This window comes from Dipteris shenzhenensis, chromosome 6 (genome assembly GCF_047967505.1).
Source record: "Dipteris shenzhenensis isolate YYH24624 ecotype China chromosome 6, Dip_SZ_1.0, whole genome shotgun sequence".
NCBI classification, from domain to species: Eukaryota; Viridiplantae; Streptophyta; class Polypodiopsida; order Gleicheniales; family Dipteridaceae; genus Dipteris; species Dipteris shenzhenensis.
In genome coordinates, this window is record NC_141601.1 from 4,760,417 (window position 1) to 4,777,798 (window position 17,382).

General features: G+C 41.2%; 1 protein-coding gene across 2 annotated transcripts; it reads right to left on the reverse strand.

The window, feature by feature from the left end:
* Window positions 1–2,212: 2,212 nt before the first annotated feature.
* LOC147900668 (putative protein phosphatase 2C 57) lies at window positions 2,213–5,407 on the reverse strand. 2 transcript variants are annotated; one of them, XM_087375665.1, is made up of 5 exons: window positions 5,286–5,407; window positions 4,827–5,192; window positions 4,503–4,703; window positions 3,508–3,716; window positions 2,213–3,368 (listed from the first exon to the last, which is right to left on the reverse strand). In XM_087375665.1, exons 2-5 carry the CDS (start codon window positions 5,130–5,132, stop codon window positions 2,810–2,812), a joined length of 1,275 nt encoding a protein of 424 aa, XP_087231791.1. In that variant the 5' UTR covers window positions 5,133–5,192; window positions 5,286–5,407; the 3' UTR covers window positions 2,213–2,809. The 2 variants fall into 2 exon arrangements, with proteins under 2 accessions (XP_087231791.1, XP_087231790.1); XM_087375664.1 differs by having other exon boundaries at window positions 4,827–5,407.
* Window positions 5,408–17,382: the final 11,975 nt, after the last annotated feature.

Here is a 17,382-nt window from a genome sequence, read left to right on the forward strand (position 1 = left end):
CCCCTTTCCTCTCTCTCTCTCACACACATACACACACACACACTCAATTTGCAAATCATTTAGACTTTCCTATGCACAGGCTTCCATCATAAATTAATCATCCAATCATCTTGACAATTGTTTTCCTTTTACAGAACCAATTTGAAAGTAGTGCTGACGAGTACTTGTACTCACTTGCTAACATAGAGGTGGATTGTTGTGGTCAAGTTCGAATCCACACAGCACGTGCTCGTGGATCGCGATTGGATGCTATTAGGTGCCATGAACCTGCCGCCCAAGTTTTGTATTCCGCCCAAGCGTGAGTTAGCTTGCCACGAGTCCACAAGCGCTCCTCTTCCTCGTGTGGGTCCTCACTAACTTCGTCAATGTCTTCTTCCTTGTATGCACCCTCACTGTCCGAGAAGAGTATGGGCGTTAGGATTTTGTACCAAGTGGTAGTGCCCATATCTTCTACACACTTCGTACTGAGAGATTGAATTGGGAAATGATCTAAGGAACCGCCTCTACAATGACGAGCTCGAGATCAAATAAGGACACGGTCGTGTGTAGGGAGGATCATTTTGTTCCAAGACACCATACAGACATTAGAAGTGAGCCAATTTTGAATGTTTGTCCAAGACAATTTGAACCTTTCAATAGAGTTTTTAGACACGGGCAAGAAGATTTCGAGAAGTCATCCATATAAAGTCTCCCTTCTAAAGAGTCTGATAGGTCACAACATAGACCGAGCTACGAGCATGGTTCTCCAAGCCAACACTATCAATCTAGTTTTGAAGTTGGACACATTTTTAATCAGAACAACAAAGGTCTACACATGTGTCAGAGGCATGAGAACAAGAGACTCAACATTGTCATAGCTGAGCTTTTGACAAGTCATAAAAGTAGGCCATCACAATGCCAGCCGCTACCAAGGCAAGGGATAGTTAGTCCTACTCCAACATACACCAAGTTTTTCCCCATCATTAAGGAATCAAACACTAAGTCCTGCAATAGTATTGGGATGCAGCCATACGTGTCATCAGAGACCAAGGCTAGCAACACGAAAGGCTCCAATGGCTATTTGGCGGATGTCAGCTTCTTCATTGGCAGAGGGACACTGCCATGACCATGTCCATACAAGGGAGTGGCATCATGAAGATGAAGACAAAACCATGCAAGAACCAGAAAACCAAGCTGCCTACTCTTAAGGTTAAACAAATTCTAGGATTTCAAGGAGATTGAAGATGAGGCAGCGATATAGTTACACTTTTGTAAAAAAGTGCCCCACACTTTCTTGCCAAGTGTCCCCCTTCCATTTTGGTTTAATCTCTCTCTCTCTCTCTCTCTCTCTCTCTCTCTCACACACACACACACACAGTTTGCAAATCATTTAAACTTTCCTACAATTTGAAGGCAGTGCTCACGAGTACTTGTACTCACTTGTTTGATATCATTAAGAAGAAAAAGCTCAAGGATGCACTGATAGTTACTGTGTTAGATCTACAATTTTCTTCGAAGTACTTCTCACACATTACCTTGTTGCATTACCCAAAGATATTTATACTTAGTTTTAGCTAGCATTTATCTCAAGATAGACTCAATCGAAGGGGCTGCACTAGCACTCTCCAAAGCACTTCCTGATCAGTTGTGGGCCAACCAGGGCGTAGATCTTCTAAAAGTAATTCTCAACTATTTTCTATTTAGTAACCACCTATAGAATCATGGACCTTTGTATATATAGACCATCTTTTCCCACAGCCTACTGTGGTGAATATGACCTCCGCGATTATGAACAGCCAGATTAATACAGAAGACACAAAGATGACTAGTTTTGGTGGGTTTCTGTAAGAGCGCTATGATTTGTGAAAGCCATTCACAGTCTGAATTTTGAGCTGAAGCAGTTTGTCCATCTTGCTGCTACCTCTAAGTGCTCAGCCGCGAGCTCAAAAAACGAGACATGCAATGATTTTTGCTTAAATCTGAGTACCTTAAATCTGCAGTATCCCTTCCAAGGACTGAATACCTTAAATCTGCAGTATCCCTTCCCTTTGCCTTAGACCCTCGCATGATAGCACTCTCAGACAGAACTGACATAAGAAGCTTGTCACAAAGACATAATACGAAACAAGTAACCATTATATTGTCTCTCATGAAGAAAAGGTCTTTGTTTTCATTGCCTTTCACAGTATATCATACATCCATGTAATATACGTGCTTATTCACGCTGAGAAGCAAATTCAGAAAATATAAACAATGTCAACTAATAGCCCACATGGCTATTTAAATTCCAGAACTTATAGGATATCGCAGCACAAAATATGAAGAATCAAACGCCTTGGGCGAGAACCAGTTTGAAGAAAAACTCAGCAAAAGTTGCATTGCTGCAGAAATACGGTACAATACAACTTTGTGTTGTAACAAGCCTCAAGGGGCATGCGAATAGCAGCACTTGGGATAAATACACCAGATGGAACGAAATTTTCTCCACAGACCAATACCATGGAGATGCAGGAGCACACGAGCAATGGTTGGATTTCAAAATACCTGAATGACAACTGTAGGTATGGAGGAGGAGCTAAGACTCCCAATCAAATAGATGCATCCACAGCAGTAAGCAATGCTCGATTTCCTTCTTTAACACGAGCAAAGCTTAAGTACTGTGTTCTAATTATCGACCCTTGAGGATGAAATAATTGCACCTGTTTGCAGCCCCTTTGATTCAACCTGAGATCTGAAGAGCACAATCGCTTGTATCTCTTTAATCTTTGGCAGTGTGACAATGCTGAGGAAATGACTCAGGCACTGATTGGCATCTTGCAAGAATCTAAAGTTACTTTGTACAACTATCTAGAGTACCCTGCACCGATTGCAAGTTCTCAATGGAGAATATTCCTCTTATCCTGAAGGTTGGAGCCAACTTGGGAGGAGGGTCAGCCTGGAAACAGACAAAAACCACCGTCAAATTATCCCCGGTTTGGCGGCTTAAAGCCTCATCCACAAGCTCCCGTGAGCACAATTCTGGGTCATTGTGTTGCTGCAATTTCTTACGAGCAAAGTCCACCGCATTCTGGTTTGAAAATACATCCCAAAGTCCATCACAGCCAATTATCATGAATTCATCTGCTTCGGATAATACAGCATGCTGCATTTCTGGCTCTCCACTAAGAGGGCTTTCAGCACCTTTGTGCGCCTTCATGTGCCAGTCTCCCAGAGCCCGTGCCACTCCAAGTTGGCCATTGAGATATCCATCATCTACGAAGCCTCCCAAAGCTTCAATCCGGTTCTTTTCCACCGCACAGCAAGGTTTATGATCCCTCGACATAACCACTGCTTTACCCCTTCTACAAAGGACTGCACGACAGTCACCCGCATTTGCAACAAGGAGATTCCTAAATGAAAGAACATCACTTCTATTAGACAAAAGGGTCCCAATGCAAAGGGAAAAAAACATATCATGTGCAACCACCCACGCAAAAGAGGGTTTCAACATCATCCAAGAATACAAAAACACTTTCAGATGCTACCAACCTTCCAACGATGAAAACCGTGATAACTGTTGTGCCAGAAGAGATATCATAAGTGGAACACGCTTCAGAGAAAGCAATATCTGTTTGCAAGAATCCATGTCGCACTGCCTCCTCTAGTTCAGTAGGAAAAGCCACATCATGTACAATGAACTGTAAAAGATTTTCCTTCACAAATTGGGCAGCATCCCTGCCGTTATGTCCATCAAAGACCTGGACAAGCAGTAACCAAACTTGAATGAAAGGTCCAAAAATACAGAACTCAGCAAAGCTTCACACCTTTTATACAATGAAGCACTCCTAATAGCAACGCCACAGAGGTTCAGCAGGTCACATCGCCGCAATCAGAGGCGGAGCTGCTGTTGGATAGAGGAACAGATGGAGGCTGTTGCCACATGCTACAATGAGAGGGTGGCTGCGGGAAGGTGGTTGCAAGAAAGGAGAGGAAAGGCTGGTGGCTGCTGAAACCTAAAATGCATCTTTAAAATAGGGAAGGAGGTCCTTTGGAAAGAATGGAGGCGCCTGTTTGGAGCCTTCTGTTCTAGCACTGAAGAGTAAGTTCAAAATTTTCCTACATGTGGCCAGACTCTAGGGAGTCTTCAGATTAGGTAGAGAATGTCATATGACATGAACTTAGTCTGAACAAACAAAACAGCCGTCGATGTGAAATTCTTTAACACTAAAAGCATTTAAGCATATACCTTTATAAGACTAGAATATATCCAATCGTATAAATTTTTAGTTGTTCTGAACACTATAAAGCATACATCATCATTTCAAACACCCTTTTCCGAAAGGAGGAAGCGCAGCCCTTCAACCGTAGCAACATACAATTGCAATTGCGTTGAGAAACACATGCTGAACACAGAGCTTTGATAACACTTCAACGCAAATATCGTTTCAATGGGACCGCCTCTTCTTAAAGTAAAACCCTCAACACCCGCCCTACCAACCACTAAGGAGCAAGAACCAAAAAAAGATTTGAGTTTGTACACGTACTCCATAAAAAGATCCAGGGGCTCCACCGAAGCAACCTGCTCCTAAGTGCTCCGCCAGATCATCAATGCAAACATGTTCGTCTTCCATAGTAACTCGACGACCAATGTTAGAGCAACCACCTGATCGAATAACAGGCTTGAAGCCCACTTCCACATACTCTTGAGATTCACAAATGGACAAAGATCCCAGACTGGTTTCATCCTGTAACAAGGAAAAACGTGTGGAAAATGAGCAACACGTCGCCAAACAAGCCTTGCCCTGATACATGACAAGGCAGTTCTATCCCTTTCTGAAACAGAAACCTCAATCAATCCTTGAGCATACCCTATCAAAATCTTTCGGAATTCTATAGCTATGACTCAATGGAGGTACCGGTCGTGGAAGCCTGCCCAAGGCTTCTTTTATCTCGTCCGGCTCTGAACCGCCATCACTGCTATCAACCGCATTGAGATTATTTTCTAAGCGGTGGAGATGTGAACAGATTTCATATGCGCCGTGCAAAACGCTAACAGGCTCAGCCAGTTCTGCACAGGCTGCCGTCCTTGAAAGTCCCAAAAAGCATGAGAAATTCTGCTGATCCCTCTCGTAAAGCCTAAGACTACACTGGCCCTTGTCGAAGATCAACTGCATATTTCCGGCTAAGCAAATCTGTTTCACCGACACGACGTAATCCAAACACTCTATCTACACCTGCAGGCGACGATCGGAAGCCACAACCCAACTTAGAAGGTTAGTCTGACCGCGTGTCTGGTACACAGACTGCAAATGATGGCAAGAACGCACTGCTCTGGGTTGGATGGGCCGAAATCGCTGAGCAGAATCTGCAAAATTGCCGCCGACTGGCAGAATGAGACGAAATTCTCAACTCTGATGGAGGTAAGAGCGCGAATTGGAGAGGGTGCGGGAGAAGGTGGGGCTTGTTCTATCTCTTCTCTTCTCTTCTCATCATAATTGGAGACGGTGCGGGAGAAGGTAATTATGATGAGAAGAGAAGAGGGAAGTCGGCGGAGAGCACATTGATTTGTGATATCCACGCACCCCTTGACGTGGCTGTATCGTGAACGTTCGAGTGATCGCAGCCCCCACGTGGCGCACTTTCTTCGCTGCTTCCCCGCAAGCGTAGCGCAAACGCTTCCCCTTCGTTTATTATTATTATTTATTTATTTATTCGGTGTATAAAACATACCCCCAAAGCTTTCTTTTTTTTTTTGCTTTTTGGCCTGCCCTGAGAAAGGGCTTCGTTAGCATTGGCTTTAGAAAGGAAAACTCGTTATTTTTTTATTGGTTTGCCCTTTAGCAATCATCTAATTCTTAGAAAGCAGAAATTAGTGAGTTTATGATTGTTTAGAAATTGAATTTATTTCATTGGTTGATTGGCTGCAATTAGTAGTGCTTGACGGCGCTGGCAATTTTGTGGCAGATGATTAACTCCAGTGTGCATGAAGAGTGGCTCCTCCCTCTGCTCTACTCTTTGCGTGGGTCGTCGTTCATGTCACGCTGCTCCTCTGTATGCGTTACATTCAATGTCTGCAGTGGCAACGCTACTCTTCTTGCACCGAAAATGGATCGCCGTTGCACCGAAAACGAGTCTATGAGCCTGCTGTGCCATAGAGTCTCCTTCCAGATGCAACTCTGGTTTCTCTAATTATTCCAATGAAAGGAATAATCTCCATCACTTTGGTGATTGCGAGGAGATTTGCAGAGGCTTTACCGGCACGATTTCATCATCTAGTATTTAGGGATGTTTTCAGGTTGTTTATGTGATCCTGTGGAGAAGAAACTCGTGTTCTTAGTAGTTATTGTTAGCTTGGCGACCGTGTCTTCCTAGGTGTGTGACTATGCTATATATTGAGTGCATGGGCAAAGCTTTGGAAACGTTCCACGGCTGTAAGTTTTGCTCTATCTGTCGATGGCTAGAATGGAGGGTTTGTTCGATTATATGGAGACTGACAATGGCGCCTTTAAGAGAGGTTTATTGGCCTACAACTAAACGATTTGTCTTCCTTCACTTCCTTTCTTATTTTTGTTTTCCTTATCGACGTCGTCATCATTCTGAACGGACATTCGTTTGTCTTGGTCCTACTTTCGTTTTGAATGTAGGTCTGACGTCCGCTTCCTTGTTGCAGGACTTGCCAAGGTGTGTCCTGACGTTCTGCAATCTGTCGTCATGCCAGACTGTAGGAAGAAGATATATGTTCCAGCGTTGCCTCTAGTGACCACAGCATGTGCAAAGTTGAAGGGATTAGATGACGGTCCACTCGTTGAAAGAAAGAAAATCGTTGTGAACGCGGTTGGGGATTCCAATAGTATGGTTCTTCATCTCTCCACTCTTCTCGTAATTGTTTTGTTATTGATAATGGTTTCTTCAACTTTGGAAGGTCCTAGTGAGCGAAAGTTCATTTAAGTTCACGATTATTATAGTTTGCTGAAACTATGGAGGAAACCTGGTGTCTGAACGTTTGTCTGAATCGTTCTATAAGCTAATGTTCTCTATAGTTATAAGCTTTGCTTTGATAGTTTGCTCAAACTATGGAGGGAGCTGGTGTCTAAAAGATTTGTTTGAAGAAAGCGTTCTCTATAATTCTAACTTTCGTCTATCATTCGTGCGACTGTTTGTATGAGTCTTTGCTATTGCTACATTCGAGTTCTATACATGCTACACAAATAAATTTTACAATAAATAGTTGTAGTCCTGTCATACATTTCCTCTTCAAAACAAAGGTACGGTTGCACTTTGTGATTCTTTCGCAAGCTTGTGTAAAAGGCAATTGTTTAATGGTGGTGAAGCCACCCTATCATATCAAAACTTGAGGAGGATATAAATCAAACGTCTGCTCTTGTAGCATCAATAACAAATGAATACAGCTTGAGCATGTCTAGAGAAAATTCGTTGCAGTTTTCATGTTGTTTCACCATATGTTAAGTTTCAGTTTTGCTGAAGTATATTACGCTGTTGAAAAGACATTTTGACGTGCATTCTTTGAACAATTACCTAAGTCTTCAAGTCCTCTTTGCTAGCCTTTTCTATCAAGAAACATTCGTCCCCTTGTACTTCACGTTATTTTCATTTCGTTTTGTAGTGATGTTTTTTGTTTCAATGATGTTTGCACTTACATGCTTCTCCTCCTTCTATCATTTTTGTAGGTCCTTTCCCTGCTAAGTCTGCATGCTCCTATATGGAAAATACGTCTCTGCTTAGTCGTGCTTCAACCCCGTTGTCCATTGCCTCTCCAACTAGACCCCCAAAAGAGAACTTGCTACAAAACTCAACCATCAAGAAAACTTCATCAAAACGTTCATCAAGTGGTTCCTTCCAAGCTGTCACAGAAGAGGCTTATGCCCAAGGTAAGCGTGTGGATCTTTTCATTGATTTTTTATTTTTTTTATTTGCAAGAGTTTGATATATGTGTTTGTCCTTGCTGTCAATGAAATAGTTTGTGCGAATACACCCGGAGTATGTTGATTTTAGGTGTAAAATTAACACTCGTGTTGTTCACTCAAGTAAATGCATACATGTGAAAGTGCCGAGGCCTAAAGCAACTTCTCCAACAAGCAATGTCATTGATGTCATTAACATCGACTCTGACTAGATTGATGGCAACAATATGATTGTGGTTGTTCTAATAGTAAATTCACAATGATGTTGGAGTTGTTTATTTAAATTGCTATGGTATTTGGAACTTTCTATTATATCTACATTTGGAAATATACAAGTGCATTGTTGAAAAGATGTAAATAATTGCATTCATCATTCACTAAACTTATTGAATATCTTATTTACAATTTCATTTTCAAATGCAGCTAGCAAACAACTTGTTTTGAAGCAAGATCGTGAGGAAGTAAATTCTTACAATGCACCCAATGAGTTTGACAATTGTCAACCACCACTGTATGATTTCTCTCCAAGTGCAAAACCCATTATACCAAGCAAAGAGAATTATGTAGGCGGGGGGGGGGGATTCTTTGATATCACTTGCCATAACCTAGTTATTCGAATGTGCACCGCATAGGTTTGTTTTTTAGCGGAAGTTGTTATGCAAGTATGGAACATACAAAGTATCAAATGCCAATACCCAACTTTTTTGAAGGGTGATTTAATAGACAAACATTGTTCCCATACTATCACACTTCTCATACCCTCCACCTATATTCATCAATTTGTAAACTTCTTGCAAGTTGGGGAGTTTTATAAAATTGAGGGAGCAAGTGTGGTGCCTAGAGGTGCAACTGAAGGAGGAACTCCAAACTCTCTTTGCTTGTAGATGCAACTACGTGCATAATAAGAGGAGAGCCTTTTGAGGGAAATCTACAATTGCTTCCAGATCATTCTCTTTGCATGCACGTGCCTTGGGCAGCTAAAATGATCAATCTTTGCAATTGGAATGTATCAAATGTTGTCAGCACAATAAGCATTGTGATCATTAAGGTTAGTAAGATGATGGAATGGTGGACCAAATCATAGTAGCCGATGGACCTCGTGATCAAGATAGAGCTGCAGTAAGTCACACAATCTCTTTGCAATTCTCTTCCATCAAACAAGGGTGAAGAGCATATGATTATCAATCTCATTTGTTTTTGTTGTTGAAGCTATCATTTGTGAATGAACGCAAGTCCACACTCACTCAATTAATCCAAGAGTTTAACGAGCAAGGAGTTGTCATGTACGTGCTCAAAATGTGTCCTTCCTTAAGGCTAAAGGCACTATATGTGTGTTTGATTTCACCATACTTGCCAAAGTGCCAGAGGGACCTACTAGAGATGAGTTGAAGTCAGCTTCCACAAACCAAGTGGCTTACTTGGGTTATGGAACCAAGGTATCTTCTTTTCTAGTTCTAACTTGCTTAATTGATTGCCTCTACCAAGCATTTACCATTGCATTGTTTGTATAGGTGTTTGGTGTGCTTCATTTCACCAATGTCAATGCTGACTTGTTGGAGTACGAGTGCGACTCATGCGGAGGATTTCACGTCAACAAATATCCCTTGAGGCCTTACTGCTACTCGTGCAAGAATGCCCAAACAATCGTCCAGGTTCCTTGTTTGAATGCAGATATGGATTTTGACATGTGCAACACAACTGAATCTAACGTAGCATGTGGTGCTATTGTGTTGGTGCATGCACGTTTGGTTGCATGTGTTTTGTTCTTTGTTCAAGAGGCGACTTGGGAAGTGATTGTGGTGACTTGGGAAGTGCTTTGTGTTGGTGCATGCACGTTTGGTTACATGTGTTTTGTTCTTTATTCAAGAGGCACCTTGGGAAGCACTTTGTGCGGGTAAGTGATTATGGTGATGGCCATTTCTGACCGCTACTTTCTTCTGAGCAGATCCCGGAGGAGGAGAGTCCAAGGACAATGGAGCAAGCGAGGTCTTCTCAGCAAGTCCCAGAGGAGGAGATTCCAATGATGACGATGGAGTTATAGGCTGTCATCATTTTTCCTAGTCATCGTCGCTGCTTGCTTTTGAACAGGTCTCGAAGAATGAGGTCAAGGGTGATGAAGGTGGCTTCAATTACTAAGTGGCACATGCTATTCCTGGGTATTGCTTACTTTTGATCAAGTCCCAAACAAGGAGGGCAAGCGAGTCTCTGGTGTCTTCAATTAGTTAGTGGTGCATGCAAGAATTGAATGTTGTGCCATTTCAAGCAAGGAATTTTTGGCTGGAGATATATTCGATGGGCGATTCATTAGTAGTAGGATTTGCTTAAAGATTCATTGTTGTGATATACTCGAGGGAGGTAGTGCATGCCCAGACGCTTTATAAAGGGATGGTGTTGCATTTTAATCCACACTCCACGTCTTAGTTCTTGTGTTCTGTGTGATGGAGCAAACTCTTGAGTCTGTTGGTGAAAGAGTTGCTTCCACTGACTCGATGGATACTAAGGATCACATGTTCCATCAAGGTCTATGAATGATTCTTTTTGCATTGTTGCTTCATGTTTTCTCTATTCGGATTAGACTTCTTTCTTCTTTGTTGAGTTTATTACAGAGATGGTGAAGAGGGTCTCTATGAACAAGCATGACGAAACTGATGATGCAACTTCTTCAATGAACCGTGAGCCTGACATGTAGAAGTCCTTGCATCTCTCTTTTAATCGTGTATTTTTTCTAACATATGTGGAACGTGTTCGTTGTGGATGCAGATTATCGAACAACAAGTGCTCCATCTTTATCGATTGGCGAGAAGGGGAAAGGGAAAACTTCCACTTTCATGAGCTCTCCTCTTATGCTTACATCTTCTGGTCAGCCTCCCAAACAATCTGTGCCCCCAAACAACATTGTCATTAACAAAGGTTCCAAAGAGGGATTTGCACAAGGTGTTTCATGTGGTTGCACATCAAGCGTATGTTTAAGGTTCATGTAGTTTGTGTTTTCAATGTATTTATTCTTGTCTGTAGTAATGCCCCTTCCCACTTCACTGAAAACCAGACACTATGCAGGAGACTTGCGAAAGGTTCGTGTACACATCTATGCATGTCCACTATCTAAGCAGTCCGCTTCTATTATGTGGCTTCCAAATTCACTGAAAGTAGAAGTTTGCAGGTACAATTTAGGCAATTCGTGATTTGAAATCTATCCGTGCCTTCTATGTCGTTTAGAAACAGTTTGCGTGAGACAAGGGAGAGTGTAGCTTGCAACTTCAAAGCTTAGACAAAAAAAACTTGATGAATAATTTTGTTTGCTTTTCCAAGTAGCATTTACACCACTTCTTTGTTTATACAATTGGCAGTATTGAGTTGTTTACATGGAGTTTATTTTGCGAGCTAAATTATTGTTATGATAATTGGTAATCCTTTTAATATAAATGCTATATTTAACATGATGCACATGGTTGATAAACTGAGAAAGCATTGTAAATCGAACATAACAAATGGAGTGTACATATTCAATGTTAAACAGTGAATAGGTTAACTAGGGTGCGGTAGGCCGCCTAAGGGGAATGAATGAAGAGAGTAATCTATAATATGTTGATTATAAATTAATGATGAAGAAAGGATGACAAGCTGATGTTTGAAAAATACCTGACTATAAACTAAGCTGACAATAACAAGCCCAACCAAATGGCTTATGTGTTTAAGCATTCCCTTCTTGCGAACACCTCGGCACACAAATAGAAAAAGAAGAATTTAGAATATGCAAAAGCAAAAGAAAACACATAAGTTGAAATGGAAAACATATATATAGATATGTATATATTTTATATAACCACACATAGTGTGGGAGGGGCGGCGGCATGCTGTCTTCCCCAAATAGATATAATATGAGGAAACGGGCCCTTCCCCATGTGCCAAGGTTGTAATCGCCAAGAATATTAGCACCGAGATTGAGTATCAAGAATATGTAAGAGAATGATATATTACCTAAATCTCAATGAGTGTATATGTATTCCAACACGAGCATCCACCAAATTCTTGTCATGATTTCTTTCATCATTTTCCATGGAAATCCTATCTCTACCTCCAAAGCAATTTCTCAATGTGAGCAATGTTAGAGAGAGAGGGAGGCAGAGCGAACATCAACTATACAATCCAAAGAGTTGAAGTTTGCAAAATATATAGATTTAGAGGCCTTCAAAAGCGCTCATGCCTTCCATCAATAGCCTTTCATCCAAAAGCATACTTTTCATCAAGTGGTGTAGGCCTTTAGATCAAAATTAAATCCAAGTCTTATATTAGGACACGTGGCTCGACGAGAGGCCAAGAAACCCAAAATTCCCCATAGGCTACCTACCTTAAAATCAATAATGTAAATAAATTCCAAGTGAAATAAATGTGTTAAAATTGTGATAATGTGGAAGCTAGATACTACTTGGTTTGACACAAGTAAATGTGTTGCACTTTTGTACAACAAGTAGGCATCCTCGCATGGGAACAAAGAAACAAACCATGATAACAATCCTCTTGTGAAAAAGGAATTGGGCGAAGGAATAGCAAATTCAGATCGCAACCAACTCAACCGTTTAGTTCCAATTGAAGGTCCATTTGTAGGAAAGGGAAATGGTTTGCCTTTACTAGATATTGAGTTGATCACAGATGTGATACCATATAGGTTTGCTTTCGAAGGAAAATTGCTCATGAAATATGGTACTTCCAAGGCCAAAAATGCAAAGTATGTAACAAGATTGTTAGTGGATTTCAGGGGCTGCCACAATTGCCAAACCATAACCTTGGTCGTACCCCCCACTTTTGTCAATCAATACAAAGACACACTGCTGCTTGAGTCCTACTATTACATAGAAGGTGCTGTTGCTAGGAAAAGGGCCTCAGGCGAGGGTAGAAGTTTTGATGTTTCTTTGCATCTAGATGCAACAACTATGATTCTGAAAGTAGGACCATTTGAAGGAGTGATTCACTTCATTAACGAGCACTTCATAGCCAAATTTGTGCCCAAAGCAATTGAGTTGTTTGTTGCAAAGAAGGGTTCTATTTCAACAACTATTGCTACCATAAGCTTTGTAGTCATCAAGGTCGATCTTGATGGTAGCACTAACCAATTGGTCATCGCAAATGGGCCGTGTAATGAAGGCCCTGGTATTGTAAGGCTCTATTTTTAGCTCTCTTTAAATTCTAATTGTCAATTAAAAAACAATACGTGCATTGATGATGCTTGCTTGCATCTCTCATTCGTTGGTGAGCGAAAGCCAGTTTTGACTCAATTAGTCCAAGAGTACAACGATGAAGGGCTCGTTATGTACACAATGCTCGACTGTTCATACATGGCGGCAAAAAACTCCTTGAGTTTCTATGATTTCACCATTTTGGCAAACGTCTCAGATGGTGATTGTCGGCAAGAGCTAGAAGATGCTTTCATGTGCCAAGTCTCTAACCTTGGCATGGACTAGATTTAAAACCTTAATGGGATTACACTAATTTTTATCTTCTCTCTTGGTTATCTAGGTGTTCGGTGTGTTGCAGTTCACAAACTTGAATGCATAGCTTGTCGAGTACATTTGTGCGATCTGTGGTGGCATGCGAGTTTATCGCAACCCTTACAACCCTTTTTGTTACACTTGTAAGCTGCTCCATCATGCGGTGAAAGTTCCTTTGCTAAAAGGATGCGTCATTCCTTGTGAGGGGTTAGACATCTCCATCTAGATCCGAGGGACACAAGTCGACAATTTGTTGCACCTCGAAACGCCTTTTCTTGACTTGTGTGCAGATAGTGTTCTAGCCACTAGATCTTTGCTCTCAAGCATGCGTCCTACTGGGATTTTTACCATCAGCAGCTTCAATCATCTGGTTGCATTTGATAAAAACGTGTGAACCTATCTTCTTCATGTACTGCTTTGTTTCATTAATCTGACAGTTTTTGCAGAAATTTGGCTGCTCTCGTGTATTTTTATAGAATTTATTCAATCTTTCGCGAATTCGCTTAGATGAGTTGCGCATCCTAAGAAGAAATGAACATTAGCAATGCATTGAAGGACTTTGACTTAGACAAGCTCAACACATTCAAACAAAAATTCTCACAAAACAAGAACTTGCTCAGATGCTTACTTGAACATTTTCCAACACTTGCATATGACAATTTGGTGGAGATTTTGTTTGAAAAACTTTTTGTAGGTGCAGATTGTCTTCATCTTGGGCAAACATTTTTTCTGATGCATATCGCTTGTGCACAACTACAACCACTCTCGATCTTCTTCTTCAAACCTTGCAAAACATCTCAAATTCACGCTCTTTGATCCATTATTGTTTGGTTCGGCTAGCACAGTTCTAGATGGCTCTTTCGAAGTGCTCCCAATGGGAAACAATGGGGTAGACACAGTAATGAAAGTGCATGCCAACATCGCAAACACATTTCTTGCTACTAAATGAACTCACAACACATACAGTAATTGTTCCCCTTCTTCTAAAACAAAAGAAGCGGAGATATGTTGTATGGACATTGTCCCAAGAGGCAGCCCTTGCAACCTGCATGGCGCAAGATCCTGATGCAGTTGCTAAACACATTGCCACACAATATGTCATCTAGTATCCAAGACATAACATTACTGTCGTCGCAAATGTAGCCAAGAAGATATACCGCACACGTATGTCTACTTGCAAGACATTAGCTATTTTAACACACACGAGTCTGAAGTCAAGGAAACATTATCACGATGAGAATATTAGCCAGCCAATTTCAAAATATCTTGAAAGCATCGAGGACACCCCTTCATACCCATGCACCTATTGTGGGTCCCTCTCCTTTAGATCAAAACTCCTAGCTGTGCCATCTATCACTAGGGAGTTCTTGGATTTGCATGCACAAGAGGCCCCCAACTTCGAATGTGATGAACAACTCATTTGTGCACTATGTGAAGGGCAAATATGCAAAGGCTGTTTGCCAAAGTTTTACCTACATAACATGGTCCTCCCTCCCCAAAAAAAGTACACAAGCGCTCTCAACAACATAGAGGAATGACTCATTGCAATCCGCATACCATTCGCACAAATTTGCAAGCTCACATTCGATGGACAGAATAGACTTCATGGCGTGGTTATGAATGTCTTCAGCAGACGTTGACATGGGACAACGTGTTCTTCCTCGTTCTCTTGACAGTAGTGCAACATTTATGGTTGCACTAAAATACAAGCTTTTATATACTCACAACTTCATGAGCAGGCTTGTGCGGCCAACTTTCACATTGAAGGCACTACAGAACGGTTGCAAACACCATTATATAACTCAGCAAGTGTAGTCCTCAATCCTTTATGGGAGAGACACATAGAAACCCTCAATAAAGCAAACAATTTACAATAGCTCGCACTTGACATTGACACGGAGGAAGATCATGAAGCTATTGGAATGAATACACTTGTGCACGGTATCTACACAACACAACAAGTTATCTAGTTCGAGGACAAAGCACTCTCTATTGTACTAAGTGAAGGTTTCCCGCCGTTGAGTATTTTTAGAGACACGCACTGTGAAGAACTTTCTTTCCCTAAAATCTTTTTTTGGCCATCAATGAAACTACAACATTCCAAAACGTGTATCTTACCAGGACATAGCGCATTGGGAGCTTGTGAACAAGGGCCATCGATTTGCTTATTCAATAGGAAAACTTTTTTTCAAAACCATGAAAATACTTGCATGCCAAGTCTTGTCATTGACATGGGTTCGAATGAGAAAGGGAAAACTGCAACGGCACACAATTCTCGCGAAAGATGTTACAAAGGACACGAACATGGAATGCTTGTTGTAATCCCACATAGGGTTCCATGACTTCATGTGCATGCGAACATCAGTTGACTACAAACAAAAACTCCAAAAAAAACTTTTTGCAATGCTGCGTCAATTGGGCCCTCCATGCTTTTTTTGACACTGTCATCCGCTAAGAAAGCATGGACACCTCTCCTCATGCTTGCATAAACTATTGTCGAGCGATATGGGCGTTGTCGAGCAAAATAGCAGTAATGTACGTGACCTCGTTCAAAACGACCCTATCACAACAGTAAGGTATTATGTGCACAAATTTCAAGCATTGAAACGGTTTCTAAAAAGCGACCCCTCAATCCTCGGTAAGATTATCGATTTCTTCTTTGTCATAGAATTTCAAAATAGAGGAAGCCAACATGATCATGGTCTACTTTGGGTTGAAAAGGCCCCCATATATGATGCAACAAGCAATGAGACACTTGAGAGATTCATCGATGAATACATTACCATGGACATCTCTCTCTTCTCAAATGATCATAAGGACATTCAGTAGCACACAGAGCTACATGCAGGAAGTCATGCAAAGTGTGTCGGTTCCATTTCTCTAGACCTCCTATGAGGCAAACAAAAATTTGGAGCCCATCAACGATGCAAACATTAATACTTTATGTAAACAAAATTACAAGAAGATCCGTGAAGCCCTTGAAGGTGAATGCGTCCACTTGCAAGACTTTGACACATTTCTCTCAAAAGTAGAACTCTCAGAGCAAGACTACTTGCTTTCCTTGTCCTCTAATGTGACACAACCCACACTCTTCTTGAAAAGGCATCCAAAAGATATTTCCACTAACAACTTTAATCCAACCTTATCCAATCTATGGGGAGCAAATATAGACATACAATTCATCCTTAATGCCCATGGAGTAGCTACATATTGCACCTCGTACATGACAAAGATTGACAAAACCATCGCACAAGCTACGAAACAAGCATTCGGTCAATGTCTTCAGACAAATTCTTCGGCAAATGAATGTGCGTAGAGTCGGCAATGCGATATTGAACACTCAACACATCAGTGCACAGCAAGCAGTATATTTGTCATTGTCATTGCCTTTAACAAGCTCAACGAGAGAGTTTTGCTACATCGACACTATCGAACGCTTTTGCAAAAAAGATGACAGAGCTCAAAAAAATGGAGCCTAATAGAACTGATGTCTTTTCGCCTGACATCATCACAAAATACTTGAACCAAAACTCCACACTTTTCACCATGTGCTTGGCAGAGTACGCAAGCGGGAACTCCTTACGAGGATAGCAAACAAAAAAACACAAACGTCTGAAGATAATTCGGTTTAACAATTACAACAAAGTAAAGGATCCTGAGAACCATTATCGCAAGCTATGCTTGCTTTACTTGCCTTTCAATAAACATGACAACTCTTTGCAAGAAGAAGTCCCCACATGGCATGACATGTATGCAATAAACGCCAAAAATCGAAGAAAACAAAGCCAAATTTACAAAATAGTGTACACCTGCACCGCATCTCCACACATCAACAGATGGTTCCACTTCCTTGCCAGCTCAAAGTACTGCCTCAACAATAACCAACGGCTTCGATCTTCAACACGAACTAGGAGCTTCAAGCAAAAAAATTTCATCTAGCCACGCTTCTCACTTCACTTATTCTGTCATGCCAAACCAAGAATATCACAAACAATTGTGAAAACTTAACGGTCAAC